The sequence below is a fragment of the Semicossyphus pulcher genome, unplaced genomic scaffold, assembly GCF_022749685.1.
Source record: "Semicossyphus pulcher isolate SPU_LCO1_2020_fin unplaced genomic scaffold, fSemPul1.0.p SCAF_6, whole genome shotgun sequence".
Lineage (NCBI taxonomy): Eukaryota > Metazoa > Chordata > Actinopteri > Labriformes > Labridae > Semicossyphus > Semicossyphus pulcher.
In genome coordinates this window covers 3,166,442-3,178,880 of record NW_027211737.1, presented here as the reverse complement: position 1 = coordinate 3,178,880, position 12,439 = coordinate 3,166,442, and the positions used below count along the sequence as shown (strand labels likewise).

Here is a 12,439-nt window from a genome sequence, read left to right as displayed (position 1 = left end):
AGGCATTACTCTACTCCATAAATTTGGTTGGTAGGTAACAATTACATAGTTCCTTGTGGAAAGTATTGAAATTAGGTTTTGCTTTAAGGTATCTATTTTTGTGTATAATTATTACATTAATTGCCATCTATTTTAGTTACATTAATCGCCATATATTTAAGTTAAATAGAGTAGATTGGGAATTTTAGAAGATAAGCAGAAATGGAAAATCACCCCAAAAAGCATCCGCAACATACAATCAAAAAATACATGCTCTGTCGTTTCAATTTGATCATCACAAAATGAACAATTATTATACTCAAGACCAAAGCTATGTCTCAGAAATTCTCTGGAAGGATAAATTCCATTTTGTCAAGGGATATAATTCCGTGACAGTGCCTGGTCATCTGACTTTTCAGTATACGCACAATGATTAATTGCCAGTGGTCGCATTGAGTACTTACAACACATGATCAGCATGAGTCTGCCAACCCAGAGCCTGCAGATTCGCTGGATTCAAAGGTCCACAACATTAATTGTTCATTTCCATTTTTGTATTGTACATAAAGATTCAATCTCTATATCTTGCTTTTAAAAAAAATAGTGAATGCTATGTATTTATAGAAAAAAAAAATATTTTGGTGTAATAAACCTTTAAATTTGTTGTTAGAATGGATATTTTTGGTGTAATACCAAAAATCTCCAATGTTCTGTTACTTAATTTTTTTAATTTTTTTTTTTTTTTTCAATATCTATTGGCTTGAGATTTTTGATATATTGTTTTAGTTCACGTAAAAATGCAGTGAAGTTAGGGTTCCCAATCCCTTTTGTGATCCTACATTTGTGAATATAAAATTCACCATATAATATCATTAAGATAACAATCAATTTAATGTTATATTTATCATGTTTGAAATACATTAAACATTTTTACATTAAATATTAATGTTATTTTTACATCTACATAACATATATTGCATCATTTTAGTCCAAAATGTAGTGGAATATGTACAGTGGTAAAACAAGTTGGGTAAAGATTCTGTTCGTCATTACAGAAAGTACATTTGCTATCACTTTCAGAGAATTTGGAGAGATAAAGGTTTGTTGGTTACATGTTGTGCAAAAGGTATTTCTTTAACCTTATTAGAAATGCATAATTTATATGGTATAAGAACCATGCCCGCTGCCAATCTGTATCTATGAAAATGTTCCAGCGGCACAAGACTTTTCCTGTAGGAGTAATACTTATTTTTTCACAAAACACATTACGTATGTTTGCAGTGGTTCTTGAATGCACCCTTAGCCCAGCGGTGACGTAACGACGCAAAGGGTCGTCGAGTTGGGACGGTTGGGACTGGCTCACATGTGAGTTTTGTTGATAATGAGTTCTTCTGTGGATATTCATCCAGTATGAACCCACAGTTAATTTGAGTCGGACATTTTATCCATCCGTTAAATACCTGTAAACCATCTTAAGTGTCTCACTGTGGACAGTTTGTGCTGCGTGAGACTGCAGTGAGTTTGCTATTGCTTGCTAGCTAACGTTAGGTTAACTGACAGATACCAAAAGATTATTTAGCTAGCTCACATATTCAAATTAAAGTTGGCGAGAAAGTTCTGGCCAAGCTCCAACGTGCTTTAGCAACTTGATATCATAATAATAACATATACATAATTTTACGTTTCAGCTCTCCGGCACAGTGACGTTATGCAGAGCAGGCGGTCATGGCTTGGAAGTCGAGGACCCGCAATCTACAGGTGTTTGACACGGAGCTGAGTGCTGACACGGTGGAGTGGTGCCCTGTTTCATCGAGCCACGACATACTGGCCTGCGGGACATATCAGCTGCAGAAAGGGGTGAGATTTCATACGAACAGTCGTTACTGTCCTATGGACAGAACCTGATATCAGCAGACACTTGTCTGACCTGTTTTCATCCGTAGATTGAATACATGTTTACTTTGGCAGCTGTAATGACTTGTAGGATGCTTCTGGATTACCATTTCTGTGTGTTAATTGGCCAGTTTTATTATCAGCTAATACACCATTAAGGCCAAATATCTTCTTATTATAAATCGAACGTGTACTTAGTTTAGTTTGTACTCCTCTATCTCGGTGCATATTTCTAAATTTGATTTTTGAAGTGTTAAGATAGCAAACCCAGGGTGATCTAATTTCTAATTACACAATGTAGGTTTGTGGGCATTGGGATTGCAATTAATTAGTAGTTTGAATATGGAGAGGGGAACCAAGATAGACAGCTTCAGTTTCTACTCAAAGGAGTAAGTGGAACACGAGGTAATAATATGTACAGACTAAAGAGATGGAAAGTGTTATGAAGCAAAGGGTGTGTAGGATAGAGCAACTCTGAAATGTGAATTAAAAGAGAAGGAAGCAGCCCAAGAATGGATATTTAAATGAAGTGAGGCAATGCAGGGTTTTGCACATGATTGAGCCCCAGCAGCTGGGTCTTCATAGCAGCCATGTTAGCAGGTTTGTACTGTTGACCATAGCCTGGTACTGTGATGCTAAAAATATAATATTTCTAAATGATTCATGCAAATTTTCTTTGCAACCAAGAGGTTACTTGTATAAAAAGTATTTCTTGTGGAGTCCTAAAGACAAGGATTATTATTTATGCAGCCATAGTCCTTTCTGACTCTTTTTATGCAGCAGACACCATAACATATTGAGACCACAGTCATTCCTGCTCCTGCATCACTGATTCATATTCCTTTAACGTTCTTCCTTTAGACGAGTGAAGAGGATGCCACCACGAGCCGGACAGGTCGCGTGTATTTGTTTGAATTTAGGCGGGAGGGATCAGTGAGCCCCCCTCTCACTGAGCTACAGCGCATGGATACAGCTGCCATTTTAGATTTGAAATGGTAGGAAATATCAAGTTCAACCGGTGTTTCAATTGATGTCACTGCACATATTTGTTGACTCTTTTGCATTCACTCAGGTGCCATGTTCCACTGTCAGGGGAGGCAGTGCTGGGGATGGCAGCTGCAAGTGGAGAGCTGCAGCTGTACACACTGTCAAACAGTCAGGTGAGAAATGTGGCATCAGAAGAATCACAGCCACTGACATATTATATTTCTAGCATTTAGCTGATGTTTGTGTAAAGTATCAGCATGTTTGACAGGACATAATAGTTGACTGGATACATCAACCTATGATGAAACTGTGATTTGTCCGACCACAATACGATCAATATAATTGATGATAGAGAAAACTATTCACTAAATAGCACTGCAATTAAAGTTCTATTTTAAAACCTTTCTATTTATTCTATTATGCAACGTCAAGCGCATTAAAGTGCCACTGTATATCAAATTTGCTTATTAAGAATACATTGTAGAGGACACGGTACAGCTTTTTGTGACACGTACAGTATAAGATTTTGTGTTTACCAGACTGAAGAAGCCAATCTGATGGAGACACCTGCAAGATGACAATAAAAGGTCCTCATAGCAACAGAATACATATTTGCACACAGGCACAAAAAACCCATACTGGTCAGAAATATGGCCATGGCAGGAACATTTATTTAAAGTGAGGAGAGGAGCTGACACACATTTTATTTGTTATATTTCAAGCTGTTTGTGCTGTAGCATTTTACCTTCACAGCTGTTGTTCCTGACCCTTAAATGGGTTTTAACCACCCACAGCCCCTTCAGAGTGAAGGAAGAGGAAGGTAAATGTGCACCAGCTGAAGTAAACCAAGGCCCAATATGATGTAGCTGTTATACAGCTGCTTTGTCGCTGCTGATGTAATTTAATGATGTGTTTGAGCAGTAAATGTTTAATTGCAGGATGAGTGTGTTTACTCTGCTCCATGTTTAATTATGTGTGTTAGACTTGGTGTGTCACGTCTGTTGATGTGGCTGTTTGCGCTCATGAATGTTTGCATCCTGTAGGAAGGCAGCCGCAGTCTGCATCCTCTGAGCAGTATGGAGGTGGGAGCAGAGAGGCTGGCTCTGTCATTAGACTGGTCCACTGGAAGAATGGACAGGTAATAAATTCAGCATGGTCCAGAGCCAGGACACCTGCAGTTGTATTTTTGTCATACAACAGTAAATGCAAAATTCGTTGCAAAACTGTCCAGTGATGTCAGTTTTTCACCCAATTGTTATCGCTTCTTTTTATTTAATTTGGCAGGTAACATTTGGTTTGTGATGGAGTTTACACCAGCATGAATATCAGTAATATACAAATCATTAGGCCCCTCCTCTCGTTCAAGTATGATTCAGATCAGTGAGGCTCTGATTGCAGCAGCTCAGTTAAACTTGGAAAGATTGATAACTGACAACAATCAAAATTATATGTCATTCCAGTTTATTACTACTGTGTTGAAACCTTCCACTTCTTCTTATTTTGTCATAGCTTTGTAATAAAAGTAAAAGTGTGCATTTGTCTGCACACACACATCCAAAAAACAGTTTTAAAATGGTCCACTGCGACATCTTCCAAGCTTTGCTACTTTGTGTAAGTCCAATCTGGCAACACATGTCATCATGCTGACCTTCTTCTGTTTGTGTCAGCAGCAGCGATGTGCGGGTGGTGTGCAGCGACTCTGCAGGCTGCGTCAGTGTGCTCACACTGGCTGAAGGCGGTCTGACAGCTTTGTCACAGTGGAAGGCTCATGACTTTGAGGCTTGGATATCAGCCTTCTCCTACTGGGACACTCAGCTGGTTTACTCTGGTAAAACAAACCTTTTGAATTAAAAATTGTTTCAACAGGCCAGCCAAAAGGGTTCTAGGTAAAACCTTTTTCACCTGTACTCAAGTCATAAACACAGGAGGGAAAACCATAGACATTCGATTGCAGCAGTCACCACTGTAGCTGTCACCAGCAATGTGTGCCACCACCATCAGTATTGACCAACACACATGTAAAAATCATAACATCAAAGGTTTTCACCCAAGTATGTACATGAAAGTATTGAAATGAATACTTATGTCCTTTAGTACAGAGAAGTATTAATGTCACAGTGTTAAAATAAAGTAAAAGTTCTGCCATAAAGGTTTCACTGAAGTAACAGTAGGGCTATCAGAAAAAGGAACTTGATACCAGTAAAGTAAAAGTACTCAAAATGGTGGTTTTTGACTGCTATATAATCTTTCAAATTATTTCTCTATACGTGTATATGCATTTGCACATTTTCCTCTCTGTATGTGTTTGTGTTTTTCTTCAACAGGTGGTGATGATTGCAAACTTAAAGGCTGGGATCTCAGGCTTGGTTCCTCCTGCCCCACTTTCACTAGTAAAAGGTAAGTACTGGTATTGGTGTTATCAGCATTCATTTGGGCAGATTGTTTTTGATACATTAACAATTACTGATCTGTTGTCTTTAAAGGCACTCAATGGGTGTGTGCAGTATTCACAGCAACCCACATCGTGAACACATTCTGGCCACAGGCAGGTAAATATGCCTATGAACAGAGCCAATGGTGCCTTGACTACTGCTTACTACCACTGTTTTCTCCGTTTTTGGTCTTCTTGTCCCACTCATTCTTCAGTCATGTCTGTGAAAGTCTTGTGTTCTGGGCATCTCTCTCTGCAGCTATGATGAGCAGGTTTTGCTGTGGGATGGCAGGAACATGCGGCAGCCTCTCAGCGAGAGTCCCACAGGTGGAGGGGTATGGAGGCTGAAGTGGCACCCAACCCATGACCATCTGCTACTGGCAGCCTGTATGCACAATGACTTCCACATCCTTCACTGCAAGCAAGCCTTAGGTGAGTGTGAATGACAGATGGGCGAGGAAATTCTTTCTCTGGATTGATAACTTGAACTTGATGATTGGTTTATTTTTAGGTATCAATCAAAGACTGTATATAAAAAATGGATGCAGCCACAGTGACGTCGCCCTCTGGTTTACAGACTACCGTTTGGATTAATATGGATTAATATGCCTAAATGACCAGCACCATGGGAGAAACTTGTTAATTACAGTCAATTCCTGAAAGCAAATCCAGCTTTTTGTTCATTTTACTCTAAATGAAACAATATTGTACAAAATGAACATCATCCTGTATTGAAAAAGTCTTAAAACTAGCCACTACCATACATTTATTATGAACATGTTCACTCAGAGGTTATAAATCAAGTGAGAATTGAGAAGAATGTAACTATATGTTACAGCCCTTAATCAATTCCTGATAGCAAATTATGGCTATTTCCTAATATTTTTTAAATTTCAGATGGTAGTAACGGAGAAAACAATGCCAAGATATTTTCTGTATTGCTCTGTTGAACTTCATTAATCATACCACCATGAGGTTAAGTAACTTTACAAAAAAAGCCAGCTGATAACTTTCTGATAGTTATACTTACAGTAATCTCTGTAAACTAAATGTAACTAATTTTTTAAAAGGTGCTTCATAAATAAAGTTTATTTCATTATATAGTTTATAAGTTGGGTGATAAAAATCAATCCTGTGTAGACCGAGACACCTCAAAAGTGTGGCATAACAGTTACTGTTGAGTTTGTCTGAAACCATATTTCTGTTTTCTGTCATTGTGTAGAGGGCAGTGGAGGAGCATGTCCTGTCGTAGCCTCCTACATCCTCCACAACTCCCTGGCATACGGAGCCGACTGGTCCCGGCTGTCCCTGGAGGAACCTGCACCCTGCTCCCCTCTTGCTGAAGAACCAAAGGAAAGCCTTACAGAGAGCGGAGGACACTTGAGGATTCAGTATGAATCTCCCACTGCCAGTTTTGACACTTCCCTAGAGGACGATGCAGGACGATACATCCCAGAGGGCATTACGGCGCCGTCTACCGCCCCTACTGCAGGCCCTGTCATCAACTCAAATGAAGATGCCTCGTCAGTGTCCTGTCTGCTCGCGAGCTGCTCATTCTACGACCACATGCTGCATGTGTGGCGCTGGGACTGGGCTCCAGATGAGGCTCAACAGTGTTGACTGGGCTGGAGCACTGGCTGCATTGACACTACATATATATATATATCCTAAACCACATCATAACATGAACAGTAGTAAAGCAGAATATATAGCCTGACTAAAACAGGGGTATGATATCATGTTTGCCATCCACTTTTTTCACTATGAAGTTCTTCACACTTCAGAATAAGTCATCACAGAATATGCAATTAGAAAAAGAAAATATATTTTCATAATGAAACAGATTTTTATAAGCTTATGGTATAAACCTTGTACTGCACAAGTTCAATAGAACCATTGCATACCTTCATTTCATTACAGCCTAAACACACTGCTTGAAAATAAGCAACAATTTTAACAGGTAAAGTACTGTAGGTACTCGGGCAGTACGTTTTTACACATTTCCATTTCAAATTCCACATTTTTCCTGACCGAAATGTCCACACACTGTAGACTCCTCATATCTGAAATGTCAAAGTACAAATAGCTCAAAAGTTTTACAATTCGACGGTTAACATGTATAACTTCTGTTACACTATGACTATGTAGGCAATTATATTGCCAAGCTTTACATTCTGGATTGTCAGGCCAGCCCCCTGAAACCTTGCATTTATCCATGGTTGCTGTGTATTTCACTCTTTGTTCCTCTGTCAATCAACTTTGTCCAAAGAGGAAGTATACCAACCGCTGCTACCTATACTCATAATATTTTCCTCAACATAATAAATAAATAGATAAATATTATATTACTGTTCATCCATATTTTTAAGTCTTTGTATAAATAATAACTTAAAATGACCTGAAAAAGTGACATCATTTAACATTCATGGTGTCTGTGCAGCTTTGTTAATAAATTGTATCTCTGGAAACCGATAAATGCTGCAATTAAGTGAGATTCCATACGCAAAAAAGATAGTTGGTTAACTTTCTCACAACTACATCACTGCATACCTTTGAAATGTTTAAACAAGCCTAATATTTGGTTACTTGTGATGCTTTATAAATATGAAATTCAAAGATATTGCAGCATTTCCTTTCAAACTAACTTGGTCACTGATGTTGGAAACAAGGCAGTCATAACACACTTTGGATGACAGATGAATATGCAGATCTTTGTAAGTATGTGTGTTCATTTCACGCAATATACTTTTTTGCCCTCTTTAGAAGATGTAAACCTTACCCTTGCCTGCCTTCTTTCACACCGTGGTAAATGTTTTTACCATTCTGCCTGATCTGAACGCCATTAAAACACTTCTTGTGTGAATATTAGAAAACAGATTATGGAAACAGATGTTTTTTCATCCTTCTTTTCTTAAATATCATGCTTAACCAGCCCTGGAAATGATTAAAATATAAACGTTTCCACACTGTAGGAACCCTGAAGATGTGTGAATGTGACTAAATTTAATCAACAAAGAGGAAATTCACTTAGTTGACCGTTCTCCTGTATTCAGTTAACTACATTTTGGCAGTGTTGATGCTTATACTTATTTCTTTAGCCCGGATTAGCTGAATGTAGCCTTTTTACGGCTGATTAAGGCTGCATCAACCCTTTTTGGATTTGCCTCAGTCCTGTTTCTCATATTGTCAACATGTTTTTGGAAAATGAAAATTTGTAGAGGCCATATTTGCATGTAGTTACATTCACGACACTTGACTGAAAAGGTTTATGCTCACTGTTAATGAATCTAAGGGTTTTGAAGCAAAATGAAAACTCATAATTCTCTGAATGAAAGAATGTGATGAATTATTATCTGTAGCCTCAAGGCATGCATGCCATGTACTACTCTGTATACCAAATCGTATACTTTGTCCATTCACTCAAATAAGTTCTTCTAAACTAAAACTTCTAAAGTCTGTACTTTGCACACAGTACATACTACCACTTCACAAAGATTGCACCTTAACCTTTGACCCTCTGGCTCATACATATGTTGCAGTGTGTAACACAAAATTTGAATATTGTTGGAAAAAAAGATCAAAACACCATTTGTAGAGCCTGAAAGAAACACCTATACTGCAGGGCCCAGCTATGTTCACATTGCCATGTATGTAGTTTACCTTGATTGTAGACTTTAACATTCAATGTTATATTCATGACAGTTAATTTATGTATGCATGGCTGTCATTGTAACTTTCATGCTGTCCTTATTTCAGTTATTGGTTATCTTTACATCTAACTTGTTCTCTTAATTCTGTCTGTGCTCTCCCAGCAGCTCAGTCTATCACTGTCTTACACTGCACAGCTCTCTGCCATACTAAATTGTCTGGATATGTGTATTTTAGAAAGCAGCCCTAGTTTTCATTTTTAGGGTTTTACATGTAGGCAGGCAATATCTGTGATGAACACAATAGGACCCTTTTTGTAGATAAAACAGTTGACATGAATGATTATATGCTCAAAAACTGTTATATACAAGGATTAACACACACTTTAGAGTGGAATATAGCCCCTGAAGATTTATTCTGCCCAATGATCAAGTAACAGATACGTCAACCATTTGTAGGAAGTGTATATTTGTTAGCATGACATACTGTCACACTTGTGAAACTACTGAAAGTGTCCCATCAGTCTGTCCGCAGCTTTCAGACGATAATAAATCAGCAGTCAGCTCGTTTCTTTGTAAATGCATGGAAACTAAAGTGCACCTTTAACGCACATAGTTCTTCGGATACAGCTTGAAGAGCTTGCCCTTCTGCGTGGGTTCAAATCCATATTTCTCCAGCTGGTCTTGACTGAAATTGCTCTCTTCGAAGTCTTTCTTGATCTGAGGCGCCACAACCTCAGCAAACACACTTTGTGCTGTCAACGGGGGCTCGGTTCCTCTTGGTGAGCGATATGACACGTAAGGTTTAAGTTTGAATCCTTCCAAGTTTGGCACCACAAACTCGGGAATCATTGCTCGTATGGACAGAAACTTGCTGCTGGAGAGCCTCAGTCCAGTGGGCCTTGCGCCCCTGCCTTTATTATGAGTCCTTGATCCACGCTTACTGGTAAACTCAGACATCCTGTCCGCTCCTCTTACCAGACCCCTCATCAGCGTGGATAACACACCCATGGTGCCACAGCGTTTCCCTTTTCAGCACAGAGAAAACCTGCTGAAAGTGATATATTGTTTATTCATATTCTAGTGAAGTCAAGTGTCGTTCGTTACTATTTCTATAATTCAACTAATGAATATCCATGTAGGCAAACTTGGAATAAGGAGCGTTATAACAGCCAAGGGTTCAAGGGCTGTCCAAAGATGCAATCACCATCTCTAAAACAAGATTTTTCCGACAAGCTGTCAGTTACCTTTACCTTCGTTTGTCTGCTGTTGCTTACCGAAACCTTTAAAGGTTGATACCATTACTTATAAACACATTGTTCCATATGCAACGTTAGCGGAAAAAAAGGCAAAGAAAATCTTCGTTGAATTGCTTAGGATAGAAAACATAAGTCTTCTGTTGCCGCATTACAGTACGATTAAGCTAGCTAACGACACATTACAAGCTAGCTAATGTTGCGCCGTCTGCTTGTAAGCTAAATATTGATTTATTCTGAAATAGTATAGATACCGTTACAAATGTGATATTATTCTTCTTTTCTACAATTATTATAGCTTTAAATTGACGGTACGTTTAAAAATTATTAGATTCGACTCCTCTCACCTTGAGCACACTGTTGGTCCAGCACAAGTAACGTCACATGTCAATTTTCCAATGAAATGCTCAGTGATTGGCTTACAAGTAACACCATCGACCAATTAAAATGTGGGATACTACTACAGAACTGTCACTGGTTGTGAAGCGCCAAGTAAGCAGTTACCTAAAACCATACAGTCATTGCCTAAAACACAGACAAACGATCCTTCAAAATAAAGGGCTTAAAGTCACATCAGTATACCCAAAGCAGAAATTGTGTTTGTTTATGTTCCCCTGAACTTTAGATATTTTCTGTATCGCTTAACAAAAAACACAGCCATTGATTTAGTCCCTAAGTCCTTTTTCAATTCGGTCGTTGTGTGAAACGCAAGGTATGGCTCTCCGTCCGTTTTCGTAGATGATTTTATTTTGAAATGAATGACAGGAAAGTAATTGTTTTCACCAGACACTGTTTGGAGTTACTATTCTATGGCATGAAGCTGTACACAAAAACTTTCACACAAGAAAGGTAGGTGGGAAAAATTGTTTGGTCGCTTCAGTGTAAGCGGGTTGAGTGAAGTGATTTATCTCTGCGTCTGTACCCGTTTCTAGACTCTGTCATTGCAGACTTGTTCGCTCGGTTTTTCGCTTGTATTTGTTTGTCCTCCTTGATGTGTAGCGGTCTGCAGAAGAAGCGGAGTCCGCGCACAATCCGTGACGATTGGCAATAACAAAGTTCAAGTTTGTGCTAGCTATATTTCACTTAACAGTTTGGCTTTTTGCATACTATTTCACAGTCAGCTATTGTTTGATATTAAACTATAGAAGTGTTATTCAGTGTGATCCTAGCCACTTTTAAATCTCGTCAACCCGGAATATAAATCTCTGTGGTTTCTTGTTACAATGTTACAATCCTGTCGCTGTACTGTAAATATCAGGACTAAACTTAATTCTGTGTTTTACTGCTCTTCGGCAAATTCACTCAGAGTCCATGTAAATTGACTATATCCACTTTCAATTTCGGCTCATACGCAAACCACAGAAATCGTTAAATTGTTAGGCAGAACAGACCATGGCAAAGTCAACATGGAAAGCAAATAACCCCCCGACATTAACATTATAGCCTGGATCTTTCCTTGCCTTGGACGAGCCTTCTACCATCCTGGTGTGTGTTTTTGGAGTCCATTGGAGTAGGTATATAGCAGTGTGTTAGAGCAGGAGAAGTGTCTGGTTACAAGTACAGAGCTTGTGACTTATTTTTCTTGAGCTGAGATGATCTTTAACCCAGATTTGCTCTGTGACTCTGTGTCGGTCGATTCGAGTACAAGTAAGGCACTAAAGTTGCAAGGGGTCAGGAGATCGAGTCCCGGGCTATTTACGTACGATCACAAAAGTCAACAAATTAGAGTTCCGTGATAGTAAGCAGGGGAGAACGGGGATGGTTGCATCGCTTTCTACATTTCTCTCTGTTACTCAGAGACCATTGGGACTAGACAAACCATTTATGTACCCCAACCCTAGGGACAGATAAAACACTTATCAGGGACAGGTTGCAACCTTTTAAAAATGTTAAATTAAGTTTAGTTAAATTAGTTATACTTGTTTATTAACATGTAATCAAAAAATTGAGTTTTATTTATTTATGCATAAAACATAGCCCTACTTCAGACAATGTGAAAATGTTACAAATGTTTTTTAATATCTCTATATTTCCCTGTGAACTCACTTTGACACATGCTAATTATGCCACTTAGAAGTCAACAAATAATGATTCATACTTTATACATTTTCTTTGATTCATATTAGAGTTTAGGAAGGATATATTTTTTTTTAAAGACGATTAAAAAAAAAAAGTAATATTTCTAAAACAAGTTCTTTTATTTTTTCAACAAAGCCAGCAACACATTTAATAAAATCTAATGTCTG

General features: G+C 38.4%; 2 protein-coding genes across 3 annotated transcripts; one reads left to right on the top strand and one right to left on the bottom strand.

Annotated features, from left to right (window-relative positions):
* Positions 1-1,307: 1,307 nt before the first annotated feature.
* On the top strand, positions 1,308-8,702 carry dph7 (diphthamide biosynthesis 7). The gene is made up of 10 exons (XM_069682371.1): positions 1,308-1,344; positions 1,668-1,836; positions 2,734-2,867; positions 2,945-3,032; positions 3,903-3,997; positions 4,530-4,687; positions 5,184-5,256; positions 5,343-5,408; positions 5,550-5,722; positions 6,513-8,702. The coding sequence occupies exons 2-10, from the start codon at positions 1,705-1,707 to the stop codon at positions 6,908-6,910; spliced, it is 1,317 nt and encodes a 438-aa protein (XP_069538472.1). The 5' UTR covers positions 1,308-1,344; positions 1,668-1,704; the 3' UTR covers positions 6,911-8,702.
* On the bottom strand, positions 7,099-10,573 carry mrpl41 (mitochondrial ribosomal protein L41). 2 transcript variants are annotated; one of them, XM_069682372.1, is made up of 2 exons: positions 10,541-10,573; positions 7,099-9,988 (listed from the first exon to the last, which is right to left on the bottom strand). In XM_069682372.1, exon 2 carries the CDS (start codon positions 9,946-9,948, stop codon positions 9,541-9,543), a length of 408 nt encoding a protein of 135 aa, XP_069538473.1. In that variant the 5' UTR covers positions 9,949-9,988; positions 10,541-10,573; the 3' UTR covers positions 7,099-9,540. The 2 variants fall into 2 exon arrangements, with proteins under 2 accessions (XP_069538473.1, XP_069538474.1); XM_069682373.1 differs by having other exon boundaries at positions 7,099-9,985.
* Between the last annotated feature and the right edge of the window lie 1,866 nt (positions 10,574-12,439).